This window comes from Osmerus mordax, chromosome 21, assembly GCF_038355195.1.
Source record: "Osmerus mordax isolate fOsmMor3 chromosome 21, fOsmMor3.pri, whole genome shotgun sequence".
Classification (NCBI taxonomy): Eukaryota; Metazoa; Chordata; class Actinopteri; order Osmeriformes; family Osmeridae; genus Osmerus; species Osmerus mordax.
In genome coordinates, this window is record NC_090070.1 from 11242483 (window position 1) to 11260427 (window position 17945).

Genomic DNA, 17945 nt, shown 5'->3' on the forward strand with positions numbered 1-17945 from the left:
CCATCTGCTCCTCTATTCAGCCTGACGGAGGGCCTGGCGTGAGGGGTCACTGTGTGGGGCTGGACAATGCCCTGGCCGGCCAAAACCCTAACACACACTTCAAACACGCTTCCACACACCGACGAGAGCCTTTTCTCCAACCAGCCATCGGCATCTCTCAGTGGCTAAGTAGGTGTGTGTGTGTGTGCGTGTGATCCTGTGAGCCATTCATCCATATCTGAGACTTTAGAGATCTCAAACTTTCGAAGGCAGGCCAGCAGAACGGTCCCTTCTATCCATACTAGGTCTCAATCATGTGTGGTCTAATCTGGTAAATGCCCTCAAAAGCCCCCCCCCCCTCCTCCCCCACCCAGCTCCCTGTGGGAGTCCCAAAGACAAAGAAGTCTAGCTTTGTTCCGTTTCATCTCAAGCCAGGCCGTGATGATGTTGCGATTGGTCTCTGTTGTTGCGGTTCTTCTGATTGGCTGATCAAACGCCCGACATCGGGCGTGGCGCCGGTGCCGGCCCGCGCTTGGGTGCGGTTCAGACGGGACCGTTCGGAACGGTGCGCCCTGCAAAGAATTGTGGGTACAGCCCCCTGTTTTCCTGGACTTTAAACCATCCTGATAGCGAACCCTCCTTCTAGCTCACATCTGTAACGAATACCAACCAAAGTGCTTCACGTCCTCGCCATCCTAACAAGACCATTACAATCGACCGTTCCGCCAACGGACGACCCCGTAACTTTGCCTTTCTGAAAGGAAGGTTTTATACCAGGCTTTGATCTGTCACTCAGCCTCCAGGTTGAAGGGTTTACAACCGAATCCCATCTTGGAGGGGTGTTTGAGGAACTTCAATAAGGTGGTTTAAAAGTAGAAAGCGCTTCCTCTCCTTCTCATGCTGTCTGGGGAGGAGAGGAGGCTTGTCAGGTGTCCTCAGACAGGTGGTAAACGACCGCTGTTGAGTGGACAAGCTTCTCTTCATTCACACTAATGAGGTCCACGCTGGAAATTCTCCGCCCGACTGTTTTGAGATGCGGCCAGTTTCGCTAGACATCTCCCATAGTTCTCAGAGGATAATAATAAGGAAGATATCAAGTTAGATGTTGTCCAGATGAATCCTAATTGGTTGGAAAAAAAAATGTTTATGTTTTAATTCTGGGATGTCAAATCCTCAGAGGATTATTTGGCAGTTCTGCACAATTATAAACAAATATGTCACCGCAGTGATTTTTTTCTCTCCCAACTTATAGTTACAATTGTGGATGTCTTAAAAAAATGGTCTGTGTAGAGGATATTATAATGTCTGAATAGGAATTTGATCCATTGGCTCTTGAAGAAAAGTGTTGAAAAGGTCATTTAAAATGTATTTTAATTGAGCTTTCAAAAGGGTCAAAAACATATGTGGACACACTTACTTTGACCTAGACCTGTACATATCAAGATTGTGACAATGACATGGCATGAATATGTAGGCTGGTTTCCAGATTATATGCAAAACATGCCTCCCAAGATAGTTGCCAGATTGCGTTGCCACATCCAGACAAAGATGTCTCGGTTCAAAGAACACTTTTATTTTCGGAGAAACTTTCAGAGAACTTTTTGCTCTGACACAACAAACAAATGCATTATTTGAAGTCACTCAGATGAAGTCAAACAAGCGAGAGGAGGAGGAGGTGGAGGGGGAAGAGGAGGGGGAGGAGGAGGGGGAGGAGGAGGAGGAGGAGGAGGAGGGGGAGGAGGAGGGGGAGGAGGAGGAGGGGGAGGAGGAGGGATGGAAGAGGAAGACGGAGGGCGAGGAGAGCGAGCTCAGCGGTGTGAGGTCTGGGCAGTGTGGACGCTGCACGCTGGTTCTGGCTCCAGAGGTCGTTGACCCCGGCCTGGCCCCGGGATGAGGAACGTCTCGTCTCTGATTGGCTCCAACTCCGCCCTGGCCTGGCGTGCCGCTGAGCTTGTCTGAGCATCCCTGCAACACACAGCTGTGTGTGTGTGTGCGTGTATGTGTGTGAGTGCGTGCGTGAAACCGTGTGTGTGTGTGTGCATTTGCACATATGCATGTCTGCTTGCTCGTGTGTGTGTGTGTGCCAAAGCCAACAGCCGTCCTGTCTGAGCCAGGCACACATCACACTGCTGCGTCTCATATGTAAATGTCTCCAGACATACAACAGCCTCCCTTCCTGTAGTGCACAGGACTCCAGCTTTGTTACCTCCCAAATGAACACATGCCGGCGCTGTAGCTGGCGATGGGGTGTGTGTGGCGTGTTGATGTGCTGTTAGGGGTCCGTGTGAGGGGTTTGGAGCCTCACACGGACTAACACGGACGCACAGTGTTTCGAACGAGAATAGTTTAGAAATACTATTTATCTATCTCTTTCTCTCTCTTCTTTCTTTCTTTCTCTCTCTCTCTCTCTCTCTCTCTCTCTCTCTCTCTCTCTCTCTCTCTCTCTCTCTCTCTCTCACACACAAACACAACTTTCTTGGCCCGGGTCAGTTTCTTCTCAAGCTCATTCTGAGGGGGAAATCAAAGTTGTTAATTTGGGCCTGAATCTAGGTTGCCATGGGACTGCGTGGCAACGAGGAGAAAACACCAGCCTCCATCAGCGTGTGGTCAAGTTCCAGAATGTGTAGGAGCTGATGTCATCTGTGTCACATCCAGGACACTGTCTTTACTGTCTGTTTGTTGCACAAACTCACACACCTTTGACCAGACCACCCTCTCTCTTCTCAGCATCCCATAATGCATACAGTAAACACACCTCCAGTTTCAAAGAGCAACCATGGCGACGGTGCTGGATGCGAACTATGCTTTGGACAAATATAGGGTGGACTGGAGAGTGAATGTGCTCGTCGAGGAGGAGAGAGAGAAAGAAAGAAGTAGAGAGAGACGGGATGAGAGGAGGGGGAGGAGGAGGAAAGGAGGAGGAGGAGAGGAGGGGAGAGGAGGAGGAGGATGAGGGGGAGAGGAGGAGGGGTGGAGGAGGAGAGGAGGGGGAGAGGAGGAGGGGTGGAGGAGGAGAGAGAGAAGAAGTAGAGAGAGACGGGATGAGAGGAGGGGGAGGAGGAGGAAGGAGGAGGAGGAGAGGAGGGGGAGAGGAGGAGGAGGATGAGGGGGAGAGGAGGAGGGGTGGAGGAGGAGAGGAGGGGGAGAGGAGGAGGGGTGGAGGAGGAGAGAGAGAAAGAAGTAGAGAGAGACGGGATGAGAGGAGGGGGAGGAGGAGGAAAGGAGGAGGAGGAGAGGAGGGGGAGAGGAGGAGGAGGATGAGGGGGAGAGGAGGAGGGGTGGAGGAGGAGAGGAGGGGAGAGGAGGAGGGGTGGAGGAGGAGAGAGAGAAAGAAGTAGAGAGAGATGGGAGGAGAGGAGGAGGAGGGGGAGAGGGACGAGGCCAGCGTTTATTCCTTTGTTTAAAGAAACATCCATTGACTGGCACTTGGTGAGACGCCAGGTTTTCCACTCCTCTCCTCGCCGTACCCTTGTACAAAGTAAACTGGAATCATTCACCCAAGAGGGGGTATTCTCGCATAACTGGCAACCGAGAAAGTCAGAATTAGGAATCACTAAAAATCTGTCCTTTTCACTTAGCTGTCAGATCAAACGTAATATTGTTGGTTTTAGTGAGATATGCATCATTTTTTGATAATCTATAATTCAACAGTTTAGTCACCTAATCCATCATTGGTCCTCTGGGGAAATAGTTGATTCATTACTGATTAATGAACTTAAGTGTTTAAGTGTTTTCTTCTACACAGCGGGGGAACCTATCTGCACTAGAGCGGGAGAGTGCAGGACTGAGGTGTGTGTGTGTGTGTGTGTGTGTGTGAGAGAGTGTGTGTGAGAGTGTGTGTGTGTGTGAGAGTGTGTGTGAGTGTGTGTGTGTGTGTGTGTGTGAACCCCCAGTGGTTCCTGCTTCACCTCTCGTGGGTCAGAGAGAGAGAAGGCCAGCGGCAGCTGAGACCAAGCAGAGATGAGGAGAGTGTGAAGTGATAGCAACACCTCACTCCCCTAAACACACACACACCTCCCCCTCTCCCCTCACCCCTAAACACACACACACATATCCCCCTCCCCCCCCAACCTCAACCTCATCAAACACCAGGTTTATCCTGTTTACAGAGCCCAGGCCACGCCCGTAAACACACACATCTGCACACACACACACATCGGCAGACACACACACACACATCTGCACACACACACATCGGCAGACACAGAACGATCCAGCAATGTATAAAAGTAGAGGAAGTATTGCTCCGTCCAAAAACTAACAACAAACAAACAGACGTGCATCCGACTGATTCCAAATATGACATGTTCCCTTCTCATCATCACCTTGGCCTTTCAGGCAAGACCAGTAGAGGGAAACATTTCATCTTCCACATAACATTATGAACTCACGCACAAACTCTCACTCCCTCAACACCCAACACACAGACACCCTCCACACACACACACACACTCAACCCCCCCCCCACACACACACATTACAGCCATCACACAAACAGAAATAAAGCGCAGCAGGAACGTTCCCACCCAGACTTGCGCTCAGGAAGAGAAGGGGACCGGCCTCTGACCCCACAGTCTCCGGAGCCCCCCCCCCCCCCCCCCCCCCCCCCCCCCCCAGGTTTATTAGTCCAAAGTCATGACTGCCACCACACACCTGCTTATGGAAGATGGCTATCGACGCCCCGATAGGGCTGAACATGTTTGTCGTACGTTGATCCCACACATGCGTCAAACGATGCGTGTGCACATGGAACAATACACATCGAGAACGTGTGTTGTTCTGGAACAATACACATCGAGAACGTGTGTTGTTCTGGAACAATACACATCGAGAACGTGTGTTGTTCTGGTGCTTTAGGTTCGGGTGCATTCGCACCTTTTCCTGTTTTTGGGGAGATGTGGGTTATTTTTGTTCGTGTTAATCTGGGCTTTACTTTATGGTATTTGTTTTCCGGTATGTTCAGGGACCTTGGAGATATCAATCTTCTCTTGTAGGCTGATAGGGCATGAAAAGTTGAAAAAACAAAAAATTATTCAATCAGTTATGGAGAGAATGAAGTTCAAAAAACAAGTGAACTGATTTCAGCTCAAAATAAACCGAAGTCAATCATCTTGTTTCCTTCAAACAAATACACAAAAGGATATCAGGAAGAGGTTTGGCTTATTGTTTGATGTGGATACCTGTGCAATCTAAACAGCCCGCCGACCAACCAAAAGGACCCCTCCCCCCTTCGCGGAACACCATCCACCCCCAGTCACCCCTCACCCTAGAACACATTAGCTCCGGAACGTCAATCAGGAGTGTTCTAGAACAAAGCGCTCGGAACCCTCGTCCCCCTGTAACCCTACACCGGGAACACCAACAGTTGACCCTTGACCCTTGGCGTCTGACACAAGTGGCAGTGTTGTCGCAGTCAGAGCTAATGTTCTTGGGGCTCTTATTGTCACTGACGCAGGTCGTCTGAGAGGAACGCGCTCTGTAGAACGTTAGCTCTGTAGAACGTTAGCTTGTAGGTGGTTTTAATCTACGATGACATGGAGTCATTCCTTGGTCCATGTCGTGGACCTGCAAAATGCGAAGGCACCATCTTTAAAATTAAAGGTGATTTTTCCTAAACTCTACACACTACCATAAAAACAATGTCTTGTCTTGTGTTTGTAACTCTAACTCTAAACGTCGGAGGTCAGGCTTGATGACCAGAGATCCAGACGAACGTTTTGTAAACAGCGGCGTCCTGGTGTGTGTGTGTGTGTGTATGTTGGAGAATGTGTGTGTAGGTGTTGGCAAACGTGTGTGTTAGTGTGTGTGTGTTTTAGTATGTGTTTGTAGGTGTTGGAGAATGGGTGTGTGTGTGTTTGGGTGTGTGCTCCAGAATGTGTGTGTGTGGGTGTTGGAGAGCGTGTGTGTCAGATGTAACCTTCTAAAGACCACCTGTACACAGGCTAGACACAAGGTCTGCTTCAGCTCCAGAACAGCCAGAAACAAACTAACGACATCATGTAGTCTCTCGCAGTGAAAACCAACATCTACCTGGAACAGCTTCAAACACATGACCTCTCTTCGATAATCATTCAACATGTACTTTTTTTTCCCCCCTGAGAATTTTCCGTATTATTTTATATTTATCTCACTACTACTTTAACGCTATTGACCATTTCAGAACTTTTTTCACAATTATTCCATCGATCACCCTAATCCTGGAAGCCCCACAGAAGCATAACTGCTGTTGGTGTTGAGGTCCTGGGTCTCCGAGGTCGTCCGGGGCTGTTGTGTTAACACCGTGGTCTCGCGCTCCTACTGTTAATGTGCTGTTATATGGTCTGACGGTCCTGCTAACTGTAAACACCATCCTGCTGCTGCAGAGTTAATAGCTGCTGGAGCCTGCTGACACACTAAAGCGCACGCACACACACACACACATAGCTGGCAAGAGTATAGACACACACACACACAGGGCACACACACACAGCACATATGCAGGGTGGTAAAGTGAGAAAACGAGGTTCTGCCGTGTGAATCGACGGGCGGTACTTAGCGGTGCGCAGGTTTACTGGTGGTCTAAATCCCTCGAAATAACTGCCCTGACGTCTGACACATTCAGACTTACATTCTGGCAAGATCCTTCATGACACCCAAACCTGAAGAGGCTGGACTATAACTCATACAAAAGCAAAACTCTGTCTCATGGACACACACACACACACATCTGTGTCCTGTTAGACGGTTCTTTACTCCTTCTCATAGTCCATCGTTGGCCAGATTAAAATTGGAGGTCTTTGTGGAAAGTTTTGTCGGGACGTTAGACAGCTAAATGTTTTGGGAACCGGCTTGTTCAGAACATGCATTCGTCCCTTGATAGGGCTGTTTTTTTTCGGCACCTGTTTTCTGTCACTGTGTTCTATCATCTCTGAATGTCCAGTACCATCTCTGTGTACTGTCACAACTTTAAGTCCACACAAGTACTATAAAAGTACAAGTAAAGTCTGTCAAATACAATTTATTAATTTAAGACAAACATCTTGTCCAGGCATTCAGACGACAGATGATGATATCTGTGTTGGGAGTAAAATAGCACAACTGAATCCCTGCAATTAAACTCCTGACCTCATAAAAAAAATGGATTAAATCCTAAAATTACGTCATTACAGTAAAATCTTCCAGAGGCGAACCCCATACTCAGCTGACTGGCACGTTTGGCCATTCACCATTCAGTTCATAAAGAAGTGAGGGGCCGGGGCCAGCCTGCCAGTCTGCCTTCCCCACAGATGGGGGTTGGCAGTGGAGAGCACGGCCACATGACAGAAGAGAAGGCCCCTCCACCCTGGAGCTCTGACTCCCATACAGTCCACCATCACCCGCTCTCTGGCTGGGATACAACAATATTGAGGCAACAGCAGGGAGCCAGGCTCTCAAAATAGACTGACTGACGAGAGGAGGGGAGGGAGGGAGGGAGGGAGGGAGGGAGGTAGGGAGGGAGGGAGGGAGGGAGGGAGGGAGGGAGGGAGGGAGGGAGGGAGGGGAGAAAGGTAGAGGAGTGGAGAGAGCGAGAGAGAGAGAAAGAGAGAGAGAGAGGGGGGGAGAAAGACAGAGAGAAGGAGAGTGCCATGCATGGAGATAGACAGGAGAGTGAAAAAGAACGAGACAGATCAATAGAGAGAGGGAGAGAGAGAGAGATAGAGAGAGAGAGAGAGAGAGAGAGAGGGAAAGGGAAAGGGAGAGTCTCTCTAGAGACTTTTCCCTTGATTCCCAGCCAGCACATTAACAACTAAGGAAGCCCCCCTCCCTCCCTCCCCTCACACTGTCGCTCCTCCCTCCGCTCCCCTTTCTCCTGAGAAAGTGGGAGTCTCTCTCCCTCTCTCTCTCCCTCTCCCGCTCTCCCTCTCTTAACAGTCTGAGGAGGGGACCTGCTTGTCACACGCTGTCCTGGATTGTAGCGGCGAGCAGACCTGAGCCCTCCAGCCTCCTGTTAGTCAGAGAGAAGAAGCAGACCCCAACACCTACCATGGATGTCCGACTCCTGTCCTGCTAGCCCTGCTGGCTGTGGTGGCCGTGCATGTGCCAACCTCCACTGGTGAGTCTGCCTGAACCAAACCACCTTTCCTGGGAGAACCGGTGCTCAGTTTCGTTTTGTCGGTTGGAGGATTTGTGTTTGTTTGGATGTTTGTGTTTGGTTTGGGGGTTTTCTGTGTTTTTCTCTGATCATTGTTACACAGAATAGTTCTTTTAACGAAAGGCTGTTTTGCTTTCTATGCCTGCTGTCTGTGGTTCATCAGCTGGCTAGGCAACTGTGGGACAGAATTCGAGGAAGATTGGGGTGTTTAAAATATGATGTGTGGAGGTAGTTTAAAAAACCTTTTGGCATGGTTGTGATTTGAGTTACATATTTTGTCTTGTTTGTCTGTTAAAAAACCTTTTGGCATGGTTGTGATTTGAGTTACATATTTTGTCTTGTTTGTCTGCTGCCAGTTTGGACATTGAGGATTGTAAAGATTTTTGGTTAAGCCATGTTTCTCAAAGACCTGCTCACTCGAATGTCTTTGGTCCTTTCACAAACTTACATTTGACACAGTCTCTGTCAAAGACAACGCTTGCACATCATTCAACTTCATATTTATTAAGATGAAACTAACTCAAGTCCACCCTGAGGAGAGACACAGATGGAAAGAGAGAGAGAGAACGAAAAAGAGATGGAAAGGAAGAGAGAGAGAAAGAGAGAGAGAGAGAGTGAGCTAGAAGTCAGAGAAGTGTTGAAGTTAAATATCTCAAAGGTCTGTGTTTATGCTAAGCTTGTTGTTTCAGTCCCAGAGGCACTCCTCATTGCATATTAAAGACCTTGGGAGTGTTGATATGTGTGTATTTGTCTTTTCTCTCTACTTTCTTTTAATTAGTTTCTAATTAGGGATAAACAATGCGCCGCTGATAAGTCTGGCTGCTCTCTTTGGGTCTCTGGTGTCAAATCTCCATAATTACTTCTTGGTTTGCATGACAACAGGTCCAGGTCATGTGTGAATCTGCAGTGTGATATTTAGAGGGATGGAATTAGGTTTGTCTCGCCATTTGGCTCCCCGGACACGGTGTGTGTTTGCGTGTGTCGACAGTTTGGTCGATCTTAAAGAAAAGGTTATTGTGTGCCATGAAGTCAAAGCTGAGATTTATAAATTGTGAAATTAAGAGTTTTGACCGTAGAATATAGAGTAGAAATAGACTGAAACTCGAAGGTGAGGATTGCTGCATTTGGTTGAGTTCATCAATGTAGCCCATGAAATGTTAATCTCTGAGGGGTTAACATTTAAAAATGAAAAACCTTAACATAATAACCTGTCGATTTCTAATTATTTTTTAAACCCTGACAAATCTCTCTTCATCCTTATCACAGAAAAACCTCCTGCACTTGACGTTTAGAACTCTGTATGACGGAACTAGGGAGATTAGCCGTCGTTCTAAGAATGTACTTCAGTTTAATTCTTATTGCTTCTTTTGATTCCGAGCCTAATCTCCGGAGTGTTCCGTGATAAAGGAGTGGAATATTGGAACGTCCAGTCTAGTAGAACCTTGAGGGTCCTTCTCAGCCAGAGGGGCCATATGAATGCGGGTAGAGAGAAAAGGCAGAAATAGTTTCCTAGGACAATGAGTAAGGGCCGTAGTAAGTGTGTGTGTGTGTGTGTGTGGCTCTGACTTGAGTGTGCGTGTTGTACTAATCTCTTTTTAATTACTATTTTGTGAAGAGTAGGGGCAGGTAATGTATAGGTTCCCATGCATTGTCAGCGGCAGATACTGTAAAAGGTTGAGATGAGGAACTGGTTAATTACATGTTTGTAATTACGTACCATCAAGTATTTACGAGGACACAGGGTAAATATTTTTATGTAAAACGCCCAAGCTTTGATGTTTTACTATACAGGAGGAATCTAAAGGTGTTTGTGGGTCAGAAATGATTAACACTGGTTGAGCGAATACAGGGAGTGTTCACTGTGTGTTTGTAGAGAGAGAGAGTGTGTGTGTGTGTGTGTGTGTGTGTGATGTGGCCGGTCTGTGATGTTTATGAGACTCCGCTGTTATGCTGTGCAAACCTGTCACACTCGCGCTGATTAGTTTACGATGTCTCGGACGAGCTCTGCTACATGTGTGGTTAGGCTAACTTCTGACAAGGCAGATGTGTCACACGCTCTTAATGGGAGCTTGTCAGTTCTAGAACCTAGAACCTTTTCATCATTCTGTTCCATAAATGATGCCAATCACACTGTCTGCTGTGAATGGTTCTAGCTAAGCCCTAGTTGTATTCAATGTTTCGAGTATTATCCATATATTTAAATGTTTTTTTTTTACGTCTCAGTTTTATTTATAGCAATTATATTTGTTTTTATAAGTATCAACTATCTCTATTAGCTATATCAATTAGCTAACATTTGAAAAAAAATCTATATTTATTTATAATTGGCTGTAATTATCTGTCATGTTTGAATTGTATATTACACGAATATAGAGATATATAAAAAATATATAGTTATATTGTATATATTTTATATATAAATAATTTACTTAAAATATACATTTTGTTATTTGATGTAGAATTTCTGTGTGTGTGTGTCACAGCTAGGTTCTGTTATGACTAACTGTGTGTGTGTGTGTGTGTGTGTGTGTGCGCGTGTGTCCCACAGCCAAGCCCATCAGCCTGGTGGAGAGGTGCTGGTGTCGGTCCACCCTGAACACGGTGCCCCAGAGGTCCATCAGGGAGTTGAAGTTCCTCCACACCCCCAACTGCCCCTTCCAAGTCATGTGAGTCAGACAGCTGTGCTTAGCCTGTGTGTGTCCATCTGTGTTGGAGACACCTTGCATGTGTTCAACTGGTTGTGTTGAACCGTTTTACATTCTACTGATTGTCCTGATCCTGGTCCCTGTCACTGGACCATTTCCCTGGTCCTAGTCCTGGTCCCCTGGTCCTAGTCCTGGTCCTGGTCCTGGTCCCCTGGTCCTAGTCCTGGTCCTGGTCCCCTGGTCCTGGTCCTAGTCCTGGTCCCCTGGTCCTAGTCCTGGTCCTGGTCCTGGTCCCCTGGTCCTGGTCCTGGTCCCCTGGTCCTAGTCCTGGTCCTGGTCCTGGTCCCCTGGTCCTGGTCCTGGTCCCCTGGTCCTAGTCCTGGTCCTAGTCCTGGTCCTGGTCCTGGTCCTGGTCCTGGTCCTGGTCCCCTGCCCCAGTCCTGTGCAGGTTGAGTTATCCCAGGTCCACACCAGCCTGCTGGTTAGGTCAGGTGTGTCAGGGCTGGGCTGGAGATCACGCCTGCACCACCACACACACGAACGGGAACACCAGGGATCAGTGCTGCAGTGACACATCAGCACTCTACAACAACAGGCTGGCCTAGTGAGCAGGGCGTACAGGAAGCACAGCAACACTGGAGCCGGGGTCAGTCAAGAACAGTTCAGAATGCGCGGTCCACTCACAGAGATTAATGATGTTTTATATTGCATCGAGCAGAACATGAGTCTTCGAAGGAGTTTTGGCCTGATGTGGGGAATATGGAGGGAAGAAGGAGAGAGGGGGAGGAAGAGAGAGAGAGAGAGAGAGAGAGAGGGAGGGAGGGAGGGAGGGAGGGAGGGAGGGAGGGAGGGAGGGAGGGAGGGAGGGAGGGAGGGAGGGAGGGAGGGAGGGAGGGAGGGAGGGAGGGAGGGAGGATATAGTTGCTATCGCTCTTTCCTAATGGAGAGGGACAGGCTCAGATTATAACAACGTGAGGAAGGGAGCGAGGGAGGGAGGGAAAAGGCTGGAGGGGGGGATTTTGTTTTGCTAAGGAAACAATTATTAGGGGTCAAAGTGATTACCTTTGTGTTTTATCTGACCTTCCATGTCCCTTATCCAGAACCCTTCACCCCCCCACCCCCCTCCTCCAGTACTCCCTCAGCCGACTGACGTTCAGTAAGATGTCTGTGCCCTGGAACATATTAATCGCCATGCCTTGCGCAGTTGCAACCTATAGAAATCGAACCGGCAAAAGGCCAAAGTGTTACAAAGAAGGGGAGGATTTGGTGGTGGTGGGGGGCAGTGTGTGTGGGGGGGGTACTCTGTGCCATAGGGTCAGGGAAGACACACACTGTTCTAGCCAGGGCACAACCTCTTTCCCCTCTCTGCCCTCACACACACACACGAGCACGGCAAAGATAGTGACACAAGTTATTCAGGTTGGGACTTCTCCCCTCCCTCCACAAACAGCAAGGGGGTGAGAGACAGGACCCGCTCTGATATCTCTACTGCCTCAGATGAAAGAGGAAGGGTAACATTAGACACCCCTGCCCAACTCCCGCTGTCCAGACCCCACCCAAACACCCTCCTCACCCCTCCACCCCCCCTGCCTGGTCTGGCCTGGTCTGTCCTGGGTCTGGCTGTTGGTATTAACTTGCTGTGAAGTAATTACTACCTGCTGCTTGCAGGCCTCAGTCTCTGACATTCCAGCCAAGTCAATTACAACTGCCTCTCCTTTAGTCACTCTGAGAGCAGACAGGTACAACACACACACACACATACACACACACACAATTACACACACACACATACACACACATCTAAATAAATCCTCCCACTAAACAGATTATCTCCGACTCTTTAGATAGAATAAAAGCGGAGAACATCCAGCAGGAAGGTCAAGCGGGGGTTGGGTTTCGCTCTTGTTTGGGTAACTGATTCAGTTTGGCTGAGGGGAGGGGGGGGGGCTTGGCTGGTCTTTTATGTTGTGGGCTGGTTTGGCCATTTGTTTGATTGGAGGCAGACGGGGGCTAAGTGTGTGTGTGTGTGTGTGTGTGTGTGTGTGAGTGTGTGAAGGTGTGTGTGTGTGTGTGTGTATGCATGTGTGAAGGTGTGTGTGTGTGTGTGTGTCAGGGTGGAAGATAGATTGATCTGAGAAGTGGTGAAGGAGTGCTGAAAGTCAGATCAGAGGTGAGGGGGAATGTGTTTAATTGACATGGACATGTGATAGGGAAGGAGAGAAAGAACCAAACCTCTCAAAGTTAACTCCTAAACACAACCTTTTGACACCTGGGTGTGAGATCCATATGTTTGGGGAAAAGTAGTTGAGCTCTTTAAAATCTCCCCTAGTAACCTGAAAGCTATAATATCCCAAACTGGAATAAGAGGTGTTGGTTGAGATGAAAAATCCTCTCCCAAACATTTCATCAACAGTTGAACCACCCAGTTGCTTCAGTTTGAGAAGTGTACATTTTTGGTGATGTTTTATTTTTTACATCAATAGCATAGCATTGTCAACTGTTTTTTGGGGGGACTTTAAGATGCTGTGCTATGCTGTGTTTAATTGAACATTTTATTTCATTTCTAAGAAAATTCTTAAATAGTCAAAAATAACAAAATCGCATTCAGCACAAGAATCATTTTTCTCCCGGCAAGAAAAAAATCTGCCACTACGGTAAATGATCATTCTCTGACAAGGAAACAAAGGATGATTCAAAGTGGCACCCAACCTGCGACCCTGGTCTACAACAGGTTAAGGTCTGATTACAGTTTGACCGTAATATGACCGCAATAGACCACAGATAAGGGCCTAGATTAGGAGCTGGCATTGGTCACTGAGTCTCCGTGGCTCGGCTGTTCGACAGAGTGAGAAGTATGCTGGCTATCTCCTGACCTCTCTAAAACCACAGGACCTGTATCCCTGATCTGATAAGGACAGGGACATTAGCTGGGCGAGCAGGGAAATTTAATCTCCTCTCTCTGGTTCTGTTTCCCTCTCTCTCTCTCTCTCTCTCTCTCTCTCTCTTGCTGTCTGTCTTTCTCTCATCACTATCTATCTCTCCCTCACACCAACCCTCTCTCCTGCTGCTTTCCCTTCTCTCTGTCCATCCTTTCATCCCTCTCCTCTACAGTGCCAAGCTGAAGAACAACAGGGAGGTGTGCATTAACCCGGAGACCAAGTGGCTGCAGCAGTACCTGAAGAATGCTATTAACAAGTAAGGAGAAACCTCTCCCTCCTCCTCCTCCTCCTCTTTCCCCTCCTCCTCCTCCTCTTTCCCCTCCCCTCTCCAACATTATTTCAGAATTTCGTTTTACATTAACAGACAGAATCACTGTAGTTTTTGTTCACCGTGTATGACTGTGACAGCGGGGGATAGCGTCATGTAGCTCAGCACCGAGGCAATAAACAATAACATAAACACCAATAAACACTCACAATCAACTCTAATGTCAACCCTAATGAGTCAAGCAGAATGGGGTTTAAAAGCTTGCATTCCTCGTCAAACTTTATAGAGCGTCTGGCGATCATTATCACCACTCAGCATGTCTGCTTCTTGCACCCAGTAAACTTCTAAGGGATGGAGAGGATGTGAAAACAAACACAATTGTATTTGTCACCAATGAGGTCTAATTACAAAATGTCTTTATTTGCATTGTTAGTTGTATTTTTTTGGTTTTTGTTTTGTTTTACGTCATCATAATCTTCATGTAAATAAGGACAAGGAAAAAAGGAAATTAAAAAGAATTAGTAGCAAATTTAAGTTGATTGATTTCCTTATCCCGTCTCTCTTCAGGGTTAAGAAATCCAGAAGACGTAACAACATCAGCAACAACTAAAGGGGGATAAACAGTGCTCGGCGAGGCCAACCTGGCAACCCCGTGTCACCACCCCCCCTCCCCCCACCTCTCCCTACCTCCATAGATACGCAACACACATCGTGTATAGTCCACCTGTCTGGATCACTTCCTGTCCAAGCCTCTCGACCACACCTCTCCTGCTGCTACACACCAAGCTTCCTCACCCCCCCCTCCTCCCCCTCCTCTTCCTCCTCCTCTTCCTCCTCCTCTTCCTCCTCCTCCTCCTCCTCTTCCTCCTCCTCCTCCTACTCTTCCTCCTCCTCTTCCTCCTCCTCCTCTTCCTCCTTCTCCTCCTCTTCCTCCTCCTCTTCCTCCTCCTCCTCCTCTTCCTCCTCCTCCTCCTCCTCACCCCCCCCTCCTCCTCTTCCTCCTCCTCCTCCTCTTCCTCCTCCTCTTCCTCCCTAGCACCAAGTGCAATTATACCATTTTATAGTGTTTGTTTGTGTGTTTGTATGAATGTATAAACATATTCCTACTTCACAAAGTCTCAAAGGGACGTTGCGCCCGGGGCTCGGTCTCTCGCTCGAGGGGCCCGAGAAAAGGATTGTGGGTAATCCCAGGGAGAGGGTTCTGAATCAAGACCCTGGGACATAGGAACAGGGCTGGACAATGGGAAGTGCCCACTCTGTAAAATGTGACCAATCAGGGCTTCCTGCTCAGGGAAGCTAGACACACCATTGGTTGAATGGCCAACAGTCAGTGGAGGACTAGTGAGACACATGCATGGGAGATGGGCTGTAGCTCATGAAGTTAGAAGCCATTACATAGCATGTATTTTACTGTGTCATTTCTATTGGAGGAAGGCTGTACACTGAATGGCGATGTCATCGACACACACAGCAGTGTGTGTATCTAAGTCAGAAAAGGATTATCAGGATCTCAAGGCGTTACGTGAATCTGTTATAGGACAAGCGGCTGGGTGTAAAAGCCAACAGTATTGTATTATGTAGTTCTACAGCTAATTTTGTGGGGAAGATATCTAAATTGGGTGATTTACTCACCAAGTGCCAATGTTGTAAGACTATGGTTCTGTTGGTCAAGATTGTAAGAAATGTTATTTGTATAAATGCAGCTCTTTTTGAATGTGAAGTTTTTTTGTTTAATTGTTTATTATATGTCATCATGAAACCACTTTCTCAGTTTGCCAAATAACAAAACTGAAATTTACAGTGTTTGGTTTTATAGTGACAGTCAGTTAACTAATTTCCTAACCGGCTTTCAACAGGAAATTAAACAACTGTTGCAAAGGAGTTAAGAATATAATATCTCAAGTGATCCAACATTCATTTTTTGAGGGACCACAAAGCTACAATTCAGTATGGTCACATAAATCCCTTTACTTTCTGCAATATCAGCTGTCACACTGAAAATGAATTTACTATAGTAATAAATAGCATTCTAATATATAGCATCATTCTGATTCTATAACATCATTCTGATTCTATAACAACATTGTATGTTAGAGCCACTGTATTGTCTTTTTAAATGCATTGTTTTTTATATATAATCAAAAGATAAAATTGAATTACATAGTTTATTCAGTACTAAATGAAGGCCTATATAGACAATAATGTATTCAAATTCACAGTATTATCACAGGAAAAAATATCCATTCTAACTTTTTACTCACTCTACCACAATGTACCACTTAAAATGTCCCTACAAGTTAAAGTCTATATTTTTTGGGGTTAAAATCATTAGCTTTAACAACAGCACCTATTAGGAAAATGTAGAGACTCATTAAATACAAATTCCATTCCTTGCTCTGATTTGTCCATCTCTTGAGGGGACATGTCCTTATCAACCAATCATCTGTGCTAAACTCAGGCCCCAGTGCAATATGGGTAAATCAAATCAATCTGGCTGGGAATCCTACACACACACACACAAAACATTAACTGTTATTGTTGCGTCACCCGAGGAGGGCAATTAGTCAACACTACGACTTAGTCCTTCCTCTTTCTAGAGAACATCACGCTCGCGATTTGTCTTGTTTTCCCCCCTTTTTCATTCCCCCCCAAGTTAAAATATGATGTGTCGATGGGACCACTGAGCCAAAACGTAGAACAATACCTTCAAGTCGAGTTCCCTGGGAGCAACATGTGCTTCTAATCTAACCACTCCCTTCAGGGAAAACTCACACACAGAAAACTGCTGTGTTTTTCTGTTTTCATTTCCCCACTGCCACCATTTTTATACCGTCAAAACCAGAATTGTAGATCTGTAGATGCAGGATTTATTTGTGTGAATTGGTTTAGTGGGGGTATTTGGTCATTGTTTGGGTTGTCATTGGGTTTCATAAGAAAAATTATGATGTAAGGTCCCATTGCCAAATGTCATGCCCAAAATTATACCCTAAATATAGATTTCTTCCCTTGAGCATCAGAGTGCAAAGGTCAAACAGTCAATACACTACAATTACATTTCATTCAGTCAGACGTTTTTATCCAAAGCGATGTATAAATGGTGCATGTAAAAAGGCCTTCCCCTGTAGTGTTTATGTCCTAACTGTCAGAAACTGTCTTAAAGTGGTGCTTTCTTACCCCCAAACAATGTGAAAATATTGTTCAATTCTTTCGAGGCAGCTTCTTAAGTATAGCCTACTTCATTCTTGTCTCTGTTTAACCTCTGTATTCTCACGGTTTATAAACCAAGGAGCAATATAACATGCTGTATAAGATACTCACCCTTCTTTTTCAATAAATACATAAAAAGAAATGTGTTTGAAATGTTACTTTGATAATTCCATGGGTTTTTAATTGATCATGTGTTTTCCATTTGGTTGGTTTGTTACCTAGGAAACATCACAGTGAATCTATCCACTCCAATAAATTGAGACAAACTTTCAGTTTAGCCCCCTAAAATCTGCCAAAACAAACATTTAATTTCAATGTCAGTGAAAACAGACAGGAAAAGTGGACACACTGTAAGAGAGAGGTTTGGACCCTAGTTATCCACCCCAGGGTGTCTGCCAGAACGCACCTGCTTAAACAGTCAGTTCCCTCCAGAACCAGAACCCAAACCACCTCACGCAAGAACCACAACATTACTGAGGCGGAGCGGATTATTCAATGAGACGACCAGTTGCCGTTCTGCTCCTGAAACCAAACCCTCAGACCAGCAGTCAAAGAGTCAGCCTCTCAACAGCCGTGTCCAACTGTTTCACACCTGAGGTATTTGAATGTATATTCATTAGACACGGCGCTCCACCGGTCCATTACATCGGGGAGTCAGCGGGAGTGTATAAAACTGTCAACTCCAATAAAACAGAACCACTAACAGTGTATTAATTTCAAATCACATTCTCCTCCTACACATTCACATCCTGGAACTGGGATTTGGAATCAATTAGATTTTTTAAAGGATCGGAGTT

General features: G+C 46.5%; 1 protein-coding gene across 1 annotated transcript; it reads left to right on the top strand.

The window, feature by feature from the left end:
- The first annotated feature begins 7911 nt into the window (after positions 1-7911).
- On the top strand, positions 7912-14796 carry cxcl12b (chemokine (C-X-C motif) ligand 12b (stromal cell-derived factor 1)). The gene is given in 5 exon segments (XM_067259355.1): positions 7912-7997; positions 8000-8050; positions 10638-10755; positions 13846-13929; positions 14509-14796. Coding segments are annotated over 5 exon segments (312 nt in total). The 5' UTR covers positions 7912-7981; the 3' UTR covers positions 14552-14796.
- The last annotated feature ends 3149 nt before the right edge of the window (positions 14797-17945 follow it).